General features: G+C 43.5%; 1 protein-coding gene and 1 long non-coding RNA gene across 4 annotated transcripts in view; one reads left to right on the top strand and one right to left on the bottom strand.

Annotated features, from left to right (window-relative positions):
- Positions 1–7,071, bottom strand: part of FERMT1 (fermitin family member 1) — a 39,390-nt gene extending 32,319 nt beyond the window's left edge. Inside the window, exons 1-3 of one of the 3 annotated variants that reach the window (XM_028524124.2) lie at positions 6,702–7,071; positions 3,167–3,338; positions 1,540–1,773 (exon numbers count right to left, since the gene is read on the bottom strand). In XM_028524124.2, the coding sequence (XP_028379925.1) occupies positions 1,540–1,773; positions 3,167–3,317 (385 nt within the window). In that variant the 5' untranslated portion in view covers positions 3,318–3,338; positions 6,702–7,071. Of the gene's footprint in view, positions 1–1,539; positions 1,774–3,166; positions 3,339–5,824; positions 5,914–6,701 lie in introns of those variants that run through there. The other 2 variants (XM_036009573.1, XM_036009574.1) reach the window with 2 other exon arrangements.
- Positions 5,979–15,291, top strand: LOC118496793. Its single transcript, XR_004899345.1, has 3 exons — positions 5,979–6,119; positions 7,250–8,308; positions 15,280–15,291. It is a non-coding gene; the product is annotated as an uncharacterized LOC118496793 (long non-coding RNA).
- Positions 15,292–15,710: the final 419 nt, after the last annotated feature.

Below are 15,710 nucleotides of genomic sequence, written 5' to 3'. Positions count from 1 at the left end.
CAGCCAGGGCTATTTCTATTTATTTCTATGCCTCAGGTTTTTGCTCCCAGCTATGATGTGTGCTCCCAGTCCTCTGTGGTGTGTACAGTACATGATGTAATTTAATTATTTATTAAGCCCCTCAAAAAAGAAATGCTTTTCAAATTCTCATTAGACTATTATTTGAAAACAAGGGACTGGTGTTCTCCATTTGCTCACCATGTATCAGGGACACTATAGAGTTTATATTCCATAATGGAAGGTCCCATTCATTTGTCACTCAGCAGTTATTAAGCAGCTAATATGTGCCAGGCATCATGCTGGGCGTGCTCAAGAAATGGTTTCTGTCTTTGCCCTATTTAATACTGTACCAGCCTCCAATGTCCAATACTGGCACTCCTTTTAACATATTATTGTTTATATTTATTATTTATTTTCTGTCTCTGTATGCTAGAATGTAAGCTCAAGGAAGGATAAGACTTTGGGTTATTTTTTATTACTAACAAATGCCTAGCATTCACCACAGTGCTTGTCTAATCAATACATATTTGCTGAAGGAGTGAACAAGCAGTTTATAGTTTAATGGGGGAGACAGCTCACTCGCTTATCTATAGTATATACTGTGTTCAAATGCCGAATCTTAGCCTTGGATCCAAAGAATATACCTACACACTTTCTAAAAATATAAAATAAAAGTACCTTCACAATGCAGGGTTTGCTCCCACTATAGAAGTCCCCAAAGAAAGAAAGGGTTTGGGTGATGATACTGTCTTTAATGGGTGTTAAACTCATGGACACCAGCCCATAGGAATTAGTTTTGATCCATTATTAACTGTACTTTTCTGCTTAAAGTAAACTCCACAAAGAATTTTTGTGGATAAGGCTATGTATTTATTGGAGCCAAGTGTTAGTGGAGCAATGAAGGCACCACTGCACCAGTCTCTCAAAGACATAAAGACACACCGGCTCCACGGCAATAACAATTCAATGGAACTCTTTTTCTGTTTGTCTCAAATATAATGATGACTTACTATGGCTTAGAGAAGTGAATTTGGGGGAGATCATAATGGGTTTGTTTTTTCTGTTTATAACTCTCTTTCGAAATATTTTTTAAAAGATTTCACTTATTTATTTTTAGAGAGGGGGAAGGGAGGGAGAAAGAGAGGGAGAGAAACACTGATGTGAAGAGAAACATCGATCTATTGCCTCTCCTACATGCCCCAACCGGGGACTGAACCTGCAACCCAGGCATGTGCCCTGACCAGGAATCGAACTGGTGACTTTTCGCTTTGTGGGGGTACACTCAGAACCACACCAGTCAGGGCTGAAATAGTTTTAAGCTTTGTGGAAATAAATCTGTGTTATCTTAATAATGTCCCATTTGGTTTAACTGCACTTAAATGGCTCAATTCCTCAGAACTGGGCTTGAAAAGTGTGCTTCCTAATCCAGGCAGTACTCTGTAAAGCCAACTGCTTGAGGTAGGCAGAAAGCACACAGCATTTTCCTGCCCTCCTTTGCTAAAAGTCCAAAGGGCACGGGGGCCCCTCCAGGGTACTCACTCAGGGTTTTGCAGACATCACTGACGGCTTTAAAAACCATGTCCGAGAAGCTGACTCGCAACCTCACGGTCTTCATGTTTGGCAGGCGGAGGCGAAGCATTTTATGCTGAGGGGTGAAGAGGAGCTTTGCGTCTGCCTGCACCCCACATTTGTCCAGGGTCCAGTGCGTTTTCAGGAGCCAGCATCGCTTCTGTTCCCACCAAAGGGCAAAGTCCGACCAGTCTTGAGCTATTTCTGCAAAAACAGAAAACACAGGGAAGTACAAGGAGAGGGACAGCATTCCACTGAATTTCACTGTGTGCAAAAACTGAAACAAATGACGTCTTCAGAGCGCCCTCTCCTCCTACAACAACCCAGGGCTCAACAATTTTAGGCTTCTCTTCAAGTCTCTAAGGCAGGACAGGTAGGGCTCAGACTGAACCTTACCATCACTGATACTTACATACTGTGGAAGGAACAGAAACATACATATTTTGTTCATATTGAAATGCTAAAGTTCTCTTCCTTGAATCTCTTAGTGCCATGGTTCTTTCTGGGAAGGCCAGGAGCTTGTGGCTTTGTTTAATCAAGACAATTTCTCTAATAGAAATGTATCCTTGAACTGCTGGATCATGAAGGACTATCCATAGCTCCCAATCACAGTTCACACGGAAGTACTATAAGTCTCACAGATTTACAAATCTTAGTAAGGATAAATCTCACAGACACAATATTGAGTGAAAGAAAGCAGATGTATAAGATTATATTCTGTATAATTCCATTTACATACAGTCCCAAACAAGTTCAATTATTCCTGTGGTACTGGGATTCAGGACAGTGGGTAACCTCAGTGGGGCAGTGACTGGGAGGGGTCCAGTGTGGGGCTTTGGTGGAGGAAGACGTAATGTTCTGTTTCCTGATCTGGGTGATGGTTATGTGACCTTGAAAATTCACTGAATTGTACGCTTACGATAAGTTTCTATATGTATATTATACTTTAATGAAGACTTGCTTCAGAAAAGCTTTATTTCATACTTGAACAACAATTTTTAAAAGAGGGAAAAGGTGCTTCATTTCTCTAGTATCAATGGAAAGCCAACATCTATGACCTTAGAAGATAAAAATAAATACAAGCAAATAGAACGTTACTAAACTCTAGGTTGATTGTGTTGACTCCTAATGTGAAACTCTGATCCTGAAGAGGTCTCTTCCTTTGCTTAAACAGGGAGCACAGTGAGTGGAGAAGTGTTAGAGGGCACATTGGCCCCAAGCTGATTTATTCACTGAGCAAACAAGCATTAGCAGAGAATTGACACAGTAGTTCAAAGCCTTAGAAATAGTCCAAGGTCACCCTAGATGTCAGCAGTGGAATGAGCCCCTTCTTGTGGAAATACGGCATTATAACTACTACAAAGCTTTAGCTGGTCACTGACAACTCAAGATTTTATAAGGGTCATTTTGGGAGGATCAGTCTAAGGGTCTTGCAGGGCCCCTTGTTTCTCTTCTTCTTGGCAGGGAGGGTGCCTACTCTCTGGGCCATCACAAATAAGTGGTCAGAAAAACTTAGGTGGTCAGACAACCTAGATCAGTGGTGATGCAACAGAGAGGGTTTCAAATACAGAGACACCGTAACAGAACGGAAACTTACTCATCTTTTCTACTAACTTGAGCATCACTCCCCCAATATGCAGGTCTCCGGACACTCTCAGTGGCACGTCTTTGTCCTTCTCTTTACTTGGATGATCCACTTGGACCACGAGCTCCCAAGAACCAGATGCAAAGTCATTGGCTGACAGCATCGTGGCCAATGCTGGTGTCTGCTGCAGGAAAAGGCAGACATAGATCAGACATGAGAAGGAGACCCTGCAGAGCAAAGTGTTTTTTCCCTGTTTTTTAGTTTCCTCTTAAAAAACCTGCAGGGTTCTCAGATCCCTACATATTAAATTCAGCTTCTTAAATGCAGCTTCTTTTTGTCTTTTTAAAGACAAAAAGTCTTATACAAATGGTCTCAAGCCTTCTAAATTTATTCTTTCTTTCTCCCAGGACCACTGGGCTATTTATTTTCCGTGCCTGCCCAAAGTGTCGATCTTCAATCTTCCCTCTCTATTGGCTTTTCTCGACCTTCTCTGAGCTATTCTAGCAACAGGCAACAAATCATAGCAATCCTTAATGATACCTTTTTTAAAAATCAACTTTACTGAAGTATATAATTCATATACAATAAAATAGATTTTAAGTGTAACATTGGATGCATTTTGATGTATGAAAATCATATCTCAATAAAGTTGATCCTAAAAAAGGATGTTATTAAATTCTTTATCTCTAATACATATGTATTCATATATTCTTCCTATAAATGTTAGTGACATATTCTGGTATAAAAATTCAAGAACTAAAAATATAGCAAAATAGTGTCTGTTTCAGCTAAGTAGTATCAAAATGGAAATGTCTTAGAGGGTAGTAGGAATACTGGAACCCAAACCTAGCAGAACTGAAGGGTTGGCCAAAAAGTTCATTTGGTTTTTTACCGTACGATGGCGCTAGTAGTGCTTCATTGTCTTTAACTTCGTTTGAAACAATTTTGTTCGATTTTATTGTGACAACTGTCATATCAGTGTCATTTAAAAAAACATCAAAATTGGTGAATTTTTGTGTAGCCATTTTAATATTAGAGATGGGAGAAAATCTGCAACATTTTTGGCATATTATGCCAACATTTATTATTTTAATAAAGGTGAAAACGCAACTGAAACACCAACAAAGATTTGTGCAGTGTGTGGAGAAGGTGCTGTGACTGATCTAATGTGTCAAAAGTGGTTTGCAAAGTTCTGTGCTGGAGATTTCTTGCTGGATGATGCTCCGGTCAGGCAGACCAGCTGAAGTTGACAGCAATCAAATCCAGACATTGAGAACAATCAATGTTATACCATGCGGGAGATACACTCAAAATATCCAAATCAATAAAGTTATTGGTGAAGATGAGACATGTGTCTTTTATTTTATGGAAAAAACCATATGATTTTTTTGCCAACCCAATAAAATACCAGCTCTCTGTTACTTTTAAACAGAAAGCAAATGATAATGCCTCTCTCCTGGCTATTTAAAGACTTAAAATAAAAATCAGTCATTTAAGTTGATAACAAATCTCCACTAAGACAGCTTACAAGAAATCCATGTTTTTGTAAGGCACATTTTAAAGAAACATCAGTGCCCTCAAACCTAAGAAAGGGCTGATCAAACGGAAAGTGCCCCCAAGTCCCCTGTGGATCTTATTAACATTCAGATTCTATTCAGCAGGTCTTCATGAGGTTGAGACCCTGTGCATTCATCACAAGCTCCAGGCGATGCTGGTCTGTGGCTCACACTTTTGTGTTGAAACAGCTCAGTGAAACCTTAGCTCCAGGGCTCAGTTCCTCCCTACAACCTACCCAAATCAAGATTAAGCCAGGGACTGTAGTGACATCTGAGGAACACTATTTTTAATAATAAGCAATAATTAATCCACCAGGATCACACCAGCTTTGTGTGCATTTGAAACTGTTCATAATGGTAAGCCTCAGAGTATCTTGAAATACACAAAATAGACAAACATGCAAATCTGAAGAGGCACAGGACAGATTTTATTTGTTTGAATCAATTCAAAGGTTCAGAAGTAGCTTGTAACATTTTTATAACCAGAAGGATACCAGTGATATAACGCTTGTTCTTCCCATGAACACACGTGCACACGGAGACCCCTCACTCGGGCAGTGCCGTGAAATGAGTATATTGGGCTTAACTATTCAAATCGTCATCAGCAGCCTCAAGTATTGTTTGAATCAAGTATTATTGGGTGATGTACTCTTATTGGGTGTTAACCACTGTTCCTGTGTTGTCTCCATCCTCTCAGCAATCCCACTTAAACAAGGAGGAAACTCAGGCTTAGAGAGGACGGGCAACTTGTGCCGGAAATCACACAGCAAGTTAGATGGTACAGCTCAGACAGAATCCAGGTCTTTCTGACTTTAAATTCTTAAGCACCACACTGGGACACATCCCTGATATTGTTGCCACACCAAAATGAAGTAAAACCCTTAAGACCACATAAGCTAAACTCTCAGTAGCCTTTACTAAGCATTTCGACTCGTAATCTTACCCAGTGAGGAAACTACGAAGATACCACCTTCACAGTCAAACTCCTAACAAGGCACTGAGCTGTTTGACTTGAAGATCTTTACAGTTTGTAAACTGCTGTGATTTGAGGCTTAGTTATTTAAAATGTTTTGCACATAAAGAAAATAAGGTGTGCTTTAAGGTGAGTCCTTACTGCCTGTTTCAGGAGCATCAGACTAAGGTCTTCTCTCTTTTCCTAACCTGAGCAACCGACACACTTCTCGGTTAGGCAACAGATAGTGGCTCCCTTAGAAGGAAATCCAAGCTAAAATTAGACAATCTGGTTTCTCCACATTCCTTCCCTATCTTTCTGCGCCTTCATTTTTGATTGAATTTCTCATCTGCAACAAGCTCTTGCTTGTTGAGTAGAGCAGCAAACTTCAACCGCGAAAAGGCACCTTAGAGACCAGAACGAGAAGCAAAGGCACCAGCAGACATGCCTTCCTTGGGTGAAGCCCCCCTTTTCCTTCCCTTTATAGAAGATGCAAGAAGGAAAGTCAGCCAGACAGCCAGACACTGGGGGTGGGGGTGGGATACGGGAGTGCGGGGGGCGGGGGGGGGGAGGACGCGGAAAGAAAAAGGAAGGCAGACAGAAAACTAGGCAGAAATGATGATGGATGATAGGTAGGTGATAGACTGATTAGATAGATGATAGCTGACTGGTAGATAAGGGAAATAGCCTCCTTTGCTTCTCCTGGAGATCAGAGAAGAGCGCGTTTCTTAAGGCCTGCCTTTTGCCAGCTCTGCAGGGTTCAGGGTCCCCCGGGAGCATGGTGGATGGGTGTAAACCTGCCCCTTGCGCCCGTGAAGGCAGCAATCGCGGCTGGACAGTGTATTTTGCGCGGCGGGATACGCAGGGCTGGAGAAGGTTGTCGCAAGCCAAGGACCTTATTTTTCACTCAACAGCTATTTAAATGCAAGTGGCTGCGGAAAGGAAGGGGGCAGCGGTTTCAGGAATCGGCCGTACCCACCACGGCTTCTCTTCCCAGCCGATCTTCCGTCCCCTCTAGCTCTAGTCCCTTGGCACCTACCTCCTTTCACGGATCCTGTGGTGTGCAGCCTCGCAGACCCGCACGTGTAGGGCTGCGCCCCTAGAGGCCACCCAGGTCGAGTTGGGGGCGGACGCTGAGGGCGCACGGTGGCTGCGGCTGCTCTGCTGGCAGTTGCAGGCAAGGATAGTGCGCGGACCCCGGGCGAGGATCCCCTGGGACCTCCCGCCCAGGCGCGGCGCCGGCTCCCAGGCCAGACGAGATGAGAGGGGTGCACTCCTGCGCGGGCCGCAGAGGCTCGGCGGAGGCCGGCGCGCGGCAGGGCAGGCGAAGGCACGCCCAGCGCCGGGCCTGCTGGGTCTCGCTCGGGGCGGAGGAGGCGCGCTCCGCAGCCGTTGTAAGGTCAAAGGGTGGTCCAAGGGCTGCTAGGCAGCAGGAGGGCTGTGGGAACCTGGGACACGCTCCCTGCTCCCCTCTTGTGACCTCTCATCCCGCCCCCTTAAGTCGCCTACAGAGTTCCTGGTCCCGGGTGGCCCACTCCAGACGAGCCCAGGTGACTCAAGTCGTGCTTTCTCCTCCCTGCCCTCCAGGTATGGCCACCTTCCGCTGAAAGCCAGGCGGGGAGACTCCGGGCCCCAGGCTAGGACGACCGCGCCCCTTAAAGAGCCTTGGAGGACCTGGAATCGCCAAGTGGGAGAAACAAAAGCGGTTCATCTCTGAGTAAGAGGGTGCGGTAAACCCTCGAGGAGGGTGAGGCGCCCAGAATACGCAGAAAGGAAGACCCCGGGACAGCCCGAGGACCGCCGCCGCGCGGAAGTCTGGAGTGGCTCACTGCAGATTCACCACCCGGCCCTCCCGCACCTTCCCGTCGGATTCTTTCCGAAGACAGCGTGGAGGGCGGGTGACCTCGGGGAATTTACGCCGCTTGTTCCTGTTACACACATCTGTTGAGTGTTTATTTTATGCCAGGCCTTTAGCCGAGCTCAGAGGATACGCTAGTTATAAAACAGACATGAAAGTTACAGTTCCCTCACCTGTAGAATGGGCGGAGGGATGGGCTCCATCCCATGACGGAATTTCATGCAGTATAATACAGGCCTTAGCGATTTCCATCAAGTACATAAAGCTTACAACAACTTAAAAAAAATTTAAAATTTTATGAAATTTAGAATTGGAATCCTTGTTTTTTCTTGAATATCACCATATTTAGCCATTAGTGTAGTTTTGAAAGTATTGTAAATTTAATTTTACAAGGAAATTTCATAATTGTAAGCAAATATGGGATGTTATAGTTAAACCGTAATTAAAAACTTGAAACTGAATTTCCTAATTTAGTAGTTTGTCAACTCTGGGAACGGGGTCCACGTCATCTGACCCCACTTCCGTGCAGGCCAACACCCACGGAACAAATATGCCTTATCTGGAGCATAAAGAGCCTAAAGGTTTGCTTTCTGGAGCCTGCTCACGCCGAATAGAGCACAGGCTGTCTTCAAAATCTTGTGTGTGATCTTGAAGTAGTAACGGCTGTATTTACACCGACTTGGTTTCTTATTTTAGTTGAAAATACCTGGATTGTGCCAAAGAATTTAACTGTTTTAAGCTTTTGCTTGTCCTAGATTTTTAAAAAAGATTTAATTGAAATAGTGTGTGTATGTATATAAATATATATGTGTATATATAAACACACACACACATACATACACACACATAGTATTATACCTTTATTATATATATTTATTTATGAAAGAGCACAGACCATGAATATAAAGCTGATAAATTTTCACCAACTGTGTGCTGAGTGTCCCGATCAAGAAGCAGGGCATTAGCAGGCCCCAGAAGTCCTCTAGCTCCCCTTCCGGTTACTGCCATTCCCCACCGAGAGTAATCACCGTCTTGACCTCTGACTCCCTAAAAGGGTTTTGCTGATCTTTGTGCCATATATAACTGCAATCAGAGGATATGTATTATTTTGTGTCTGGGTTCTTTTGCTGAAAGTTATGTTTTTGAATTTCACCCATGTTATGTGTCCTTGGATGTGTTATGTTTCGTATTTTTAATGACTACCTGAGAAACAGGTCCAGACCATCCATCTCCTAAGGTCCTGGGCTAGAAGTGGACTAAAAAGTGTATTCTGAAGCCCTGGCTGGCATAGCTCAGTGGATTGAGCTCGGGCTGCGAACCAAAGTGTCGTAGGTTCGATTCCCAGTCAGGGTACATGCCTGGGTTGCAGGCCATGGCCCCCAGCAACCGGACATTGATGTTTCTCTCTCTCCCTCTCTTCCCTCTCTAAAAATAAAGAAAGAAAGAAAAAAAAAAAGTGTGGTCTGGACTTCAACATTTTATATATATACAAACAAGCAGTAATCACCCTTTCTCTTAAAAAGCAAGTAGAATCAACACTTTGAGTCAGTTATTTAATTCACCTACATATATAAATCAAGCAGTGAATCAGCTTCTTTATTCACCCAGCCATTGCGTCACTGAAGTAGACACCACAGTATGCGCCAAAAACTTTCAGGCCAGCTGGGCACAGACTTTGTCTTCAGATCGTAACTCTGATGCTAAGGAATTCAGAAGAGGGGTGTCCGCCTCTCTGTGCTGGGAGTGCAGGGCGGTGGCAGTGTGACCGAAGTCTTCAGGAAGGAGGTGGTTTTGAGATGGGATTTGAAGCATTGGCTAAGAGCTTGATAGTTGCCTGCAATATAACCTGTAGTCTCTGGAAAACCGTTTTAAGATATTTTTTAGTTAGCAGATAGTTCTCGTGCTTCAGTTTAGCAGAGGTGGAGGATAAAGAGGAGCTGTGTCTCTTGACTTGCAAGTTTTCATGTTCAACGGGCTAATATTAAAATGATAATTAATACCAGAGACCCATCTACTGAAAAACTGACGTGATAATTAGTATCCTGAAAAGAGAAGCCTCCCTTGTCTGCACAATCATGTGCAATACGAGTAGATCGGCTGGGCGGCAGCTGTGGCCGTGTTCTTTGTTCACTGGACAGAAAGGGAACGGACGAGCGGAGGGCCTTGGAAAGTCCTAGTGTCTTTAGCTTGTTGAGCACAAGTGTCTTTCTCCCTCCAGCACCTTCCCACTTTCACTGGATAAGACCTCCGAATTAAAAAAAATTCTGTATTAGAAAGAATGAAAAAGCTGCTGGGAGAAGACATGGGGTGGCGTTGTTTGTTTGTTTTTTTTTAATTAATGTTATTTGACAAAACAGTGTTATCCAATGTAAGTTTTTAAATTGAGCATTCCTCTTATAAATACACTAAAAGTCTGGCAACTAAGAGGTGGCAACATTTGTGTTTATGGAGAACATGGTCTGTTTAGTGCAAAGCAGCAGAATGTGCCTATTACAGCTACACCCTCCTTTCTAGCTGGGTGGATAACGAGCACTTTCTATGCCCAGGCAAGTTCTATAATTTTCTGCTTGTGAGGGTGGGGAGGGTGTGTCCTGACCTATCCACAGCAGATGCAGAAGAGCGAGCAAGAGCAAAGCAAAGGAGGAAGGCCTTGCTGGAGGCCGCGGTGCTGGAGTCACCACAGAGAATGAGAGGAACTAGAAGGATGGCCCCTCCCTCCCGCTTTTCCTCTCTCCTTTCCCTTCCTTTGCGTCCGTCTCAATCAAAGGGTACCCAGAATAATGCTTTATACAGGATATACACTGATAATTAAGTTCTTCTACCTCTCCTGACAATCAAGTTTCCTTCTCTGGGGAAAACTGTTACTAGTTTCCTCTAGAAACTTCCAGAGATAGTTAATGCATACAGGCTAACAATTTTGATTTTTATGCAGTTGATAATAGTCTACACCTATTGTTCCACGTTTTGCTTTTCTCACTTTATCTTGGTGATTATAGGGGTTATCAGTCCTATTCACAGCTGCCTACCATCCTTGGAAAGTCCTCTTTGTCTTTGTAGAAATCCATGTGTTATTATTCAAGTCTATAAATCAAAGTCCCAAAGTCTCAGGAACACAAATTCTTAAGATTTCCTGTAGCTAGGACACAGACCTTCCTCCTAGACTTGGTCTCTCAGAGACACTAGGCATGACTTGAATCTGAAAGTGAGTGAGATGTGGAGGCAGGATGTGCTTGAAGTTTCCGTCTAATAATTGTAGGCAAGAGTCACTGATGGGTAACAAATTTTGAAAATAGTCAGTAAAAATATGATGAGAAATGGGATATTTGTAGTCTCAAAGTATCTCCTGCAAAATATTTGTCGATTCAAGTTAGTAGCATTAGGGTGGAGAAAAATGCAGGTGACGCCTTAACCAAGTGATCAAAATGAACATCGTCTGTAATAATGTACTTTGACCTTACACAGCTCCTGATACGCTGCACTGAGAAGGGCAATAACATCGCTTCCATGATGCTCCCGCCCAAAATGCATAACCTCAGTTTAATCATAAGAAGATGTCAGGCAAACCCAAATCGGAGGAGTCTACAAAATAAATTGTTAATACTCTTCAGACCTGTCAAGGTCATGAGACAGACAAATTGAGGAACTATCTCAGATCAGAAGAGACTACAGAGATGACAAATGCCATGTGACGTCCTGGGTTGGATACTATAATGAAGAAAGGACTTCAGTGGAAAAGCCTGTGAAATTTGAATAGGGCAATAGATTAATTAATAGTATTATATTAGCACTAATTTCTTGGTTTCTGTAATTGTACTTTGGTTATGCATGATGTTAACAAGAGGAAGCTGGGTGTAGGTTCTTTGTGTACTATTTTTGCAATTTGTCTATACGTCTAAAATTACTTGAAACAGGAGGATGAGAAGGAGGGGGGTGAGGGAAGAGGAGGACAGGAGCAAGTTCTAACCCTGAAGCAAGTCACCAGAGGGTAAGGAGGGTCGCGGCCCTGGAGCCAGCCATGACCTCGCAGTGAGCAGAGGGAAGGAAGACCACATACAGCTGATGGTTCTTGTACCTCAGAGTTTTCAAACTGGGTGAGGGTTTGGGAACCCTGTCCAGTATTCTCACCCCTTGACAGTGACTTCATAATGTGTTTCAAGTTTTGGAGACTGAGGAATCTGTTGACTTGCTAGCACTGCTGACAATAGGTCAGAGGAATGTGCTTGGGTGTGCTGTCGTTTCTGTGTTCTGTGCGCCTCGGTTTCTGCTTCTGTAAAGTGGGAGTAGCAATACCCACCCCGTAAGGTCCTGTGAAATGAGACAATGTTTGTGAAGCATTGAGGACAGAGCCTGAGGCATGGCAAATGTTCAGTAAACACTAGAGTAATAAATACATAGGAAACAGTGGGGGTGTCCTCTGTGAAACAGGAGGGATTCGAGACTTCTAGAATGTTGCCTCTCATCCCTGGGAGGTAGAACTATGCTCACCCACCCTCCTCTCTTGCTCCCAGGTAAGGGATAAAAGAAGGAGAGGAACTGTCACCTCGGTGAACCCAGGTTAGGAGGGAAAAAGAACATGTCACAGTGAGTTCCTCCCAAACCCCATACGGGTTCAGGGTGCCCTGAGAGACACTGGAATGATTTCTAGTAGGTGCTCAATAAACACCACCTATTCAGGAAAGACTATTATGATAGTAGCAGGTGTGATTTTGACAAATCCAGGATGCTGAGAGTGAGAATGCTTATATTCCTCTATTTTTCTAAATCTAACTTAGTCTATTGATTTTTGGTTAAAGATGATTGATCTGCTCCTCATATTTATCTCTTCTCTGTAATCGAGTCCCTACAAAATAGTGTAGGAATAAAAGGGTATGAACCTACAATGACAAAGGTAACAGGAAAAAGGCCGTCAGCCAGTACGAGATTTCAAGAATTTTCTCGAAGATAGGATATTGAACAAGGAGTGGTTAGTGATAAAGCAGGGCAGTGAAACTCACAGTCCAGGAGTATGTGTAGATGGGGATGTACCTGAGGCTCTCCAGAGTGTTCTCCAAGAAACTCGGTACTTGAAAATGCCAGGTACAACAGGCAGCGGAAGTGAGGTGTGTTGTCAGAAAGAAGGGAACGAACAGAGAATCTCGACACAGAACGCAACGCCCCCACCATCACATTTAAGGTGAGTGCCTGGCTGCCAGATTTCTACCCAGCTGGCTACAATCCAGAGGGCTCTACTCTGTGGGAGTTAAATGTCTCCTTTGAAAAGGCAACTTTTACATAAAGGCCAACTTCTCACCCAATTTCTGTAAAGCAAAGCTTATCAGTGGAAGCTTCGACACTGAGCTCCCAAACAAATTAAATAAAAAGAACAATAACTCTTCATTGTCAAATGCTTGAAGAAGTCCTCCTTTACATGAGAGAGAAAAAGTTATTCAATTGATTTTTTCCAGTTTTTAAGAAAGATTTTATTTATTTACTTTTAGAGAGAGGGAAAGTGAGGGAAAAAGAAAGGAGAGAAACATTGATATGTGAGAGAAACATCAATCAGTTGCCTCTCACGTGCCCCCAACTGGGGGCCTGGCCCACACAATCTGGGCATGTGCCCTGACTGAAAATTGAACCAACAACCTTTAGGTTTGCAGGCTGGTGCTCAGTCCACTGAGCCACACTAGCCAGGGATATTTTTTTCCAGTTTTATTGAGATATAATTGACATGACAAAATTTAACACAGAAAAAATGAGTTAAAAAGATAAGAAACCTAGAGGATCAATATAAGAGAAAAGCAAAAATAGAGTGGAATAAATTATCACAGAAATAGTATGAGAAACCACCTATAGACGAGAAACATGAATCTCCAGTCTAAAGAGTTATTTATATTCATCAAATTAATAAGAAATAGCCACACAAAAACATAGCATTGTCAAATGTCAGATTACCATAGAAAAATAACAAACCCGCCCTGGCTGGCATAGCTCAGTGGATTGAGCGCGGGCTGGGAACCAAAGTGTCCCAGGTTCGATTCCCAGCCAGGGTACATTCCTGGGTTGCAGGTCAGAACCCCCAGCAACCGCACATTGAGTGTTTCTCCCTCTCTCTCTCTCCCCCTCCCTCCCTTCCCTCTCTAAAAATAAATAAATAAAATCTTAAAAAAAGGATTTTAAGATTAAAAAACAAACAAACAAACCCAACATCTTTAGCAAGAAAAAAAAAGGTTTCTACAAAGGATCCCAAATTAATATTCTATACCCAGCAAGACTATCAGTGAAGACATTTGCAGATGTGCAAGGACTCAGAAATTTGATTCTTGTGTATCCCGTCTTAGAAACACTCGCAGTGATGAGCTCCAGAAAAGAAGAGAGTGAGTCAAGACAGAGGGAAACCTAGGATGCAGGAAGCAGTGGGTCGAATGCAGAAAAGTGGAGTCAGAGAATTGAGAGCCCTCGGAGGACGCCCCTGGGGCCAAAGGGACCTCAGAATACCTAATGTTATGAGAAGTTTGGGAAACGATGTGGGATATGGTAAAGGGAAATAGTGCGAGGAAAAGTAAAGTCAGTTAGAAAATTCTGTAAAGCAAGCAGGCGTAAAAAAGGAAATATAACTTAAGCTAAAAAATTAATCGGTAACCAAAGCAAATAAGACTACTTATGGTCATGAAACAGAATGCAAGCACTGTGGATGTGGAATAATAGGAAAGGTATTTGTCTTCTTCTGGGTCCCGACACAGAGCTCCTGAAACCCTTTCATTTCCTGAGTGGTGAGGGTGACAGCAGTGTCTTTTGTTCCAGTGTGGTGACTGTGGTCAGGCTGGGGGCTGGTCTCCAGAAAGACTGGGCCTTGAGTAAAACCCTGGAGCTTTCGGCACCACACCCTCTTCTCCAGGGCGGTGAGAGGCCAGAAACTGAGTTAATCACTAACTTCCACAGTCATGCCCTCGGAATGATACTCCCATAAAACCCCTTGAACAATGGGTTTTGGAGAGCTTCTGAATTGGTGAACATATCTCTATGCCAGGAAGATGGTGCACCCCATCTCCAGGGGAATAGTGGATCCTGCACTTGGGACCCTTCTGCACCTCACCCTAGGAACACCTGCCTATGCATCACCTGCCTATTCATTCGTATCCTTTATAATGAAGTGATGTAGTAAGCATAGCACTTTCCTGAGTTCTGTCAGTTGTTTGAGCAAATTATTGAGCCTTGAGGGAGTGGGGTTGTGGGAATTCCTGACTTTGTAGCCAAGTAGGGCAGGAGTTTGGGTAACCAGGGGACCTACTTCTTGCAGCTGGCATCTGAAGTGAAGATGGTCAGTGGGACCGAGTTCTTAAACCTGTGGGGTCTGTTGCTGACTCCAGGTAGCTAGTGTCAGAACTGCAGTGAATTGCATTGAAGGACACCCAGCTGATGCCATAGAATCAGACAATTGGTTATAGAAAAGAACCCCTTTAGTCAACCTCCACAGTGTACAAACAAAGGTACAGTGACAGAATTCAGGGTGGAAGACAGGGAGAAAAGATGATGGCAAACGTTAGCGGGTGTTCAGGGCCTCACATCACAATATGACATGCCAAGAGGTCGAGTCAATAAACAAGCAATCATAGTGTTAGTATACTAGTTGAACCTGGTTATAAAAATAACCAGGAGAAGAAGTAAAATACAAGCTAATGTAGATATAACTGTATTAGGAGGTGGGAATTGTGTAAGTTATCAGTTATAGCTGGAAGTCCACATATGACATCTAAAACGGTAAATTGAGAATTAGCAGTAGACACATATTATATGCAATCAGTTCACATTATTCATGGGAGTATGTCCCACGAAGCTGCCGTGGACACTGCCCTTGGGGAAACGTGTACACCCACACATGCACCTCACATCCGTTACAATCTGAAGTCTGAAACAACTCATTTGGTAGATTCTATATTTCACATTTTTCTGGGGTTCAGAAGTGTTTCTGGCTTCAGAAGAGCCATGGGCTCAGCTGAGGCCAGCCCGTGATTAATGGTGCCAGAGCTGGGATTCAGACTGCCGGCCACGTGGCACTGCCCGTTGGCCTCCTTCCTCTGGTCATCTCTGAGAGTCAGAGCAAGAAGGCAGGCTGGTGTCCCACCTCAGGAGCTGGACACAAGCATGTCGATGTGACCCAGGTTTTTTGCTGCCCACCACAAAGGTGCCATGAGTATTGATTTTGTAGTTCCA

This window comes from Phyllostomus discolor, chromosome 9 (genome assembly GCF_004126475.2).
Source record: "Phyllostomus discolor isolate MPI-MPIP mPhyDis1 chromosome 9, mPhyDis1.pri.v3, whole genome shotgun sequence".
NCBI lineage: Eukaryota > Metazoa > Chordata > Mammalia > Chiroptera > Phyllostomidae > Phyllostomus > Phyllostomus discolor.
Note: the sequence above shows the minus strand (reverse complement) of the source record. Positions and strands in the feature narration are given on the sequence as shown.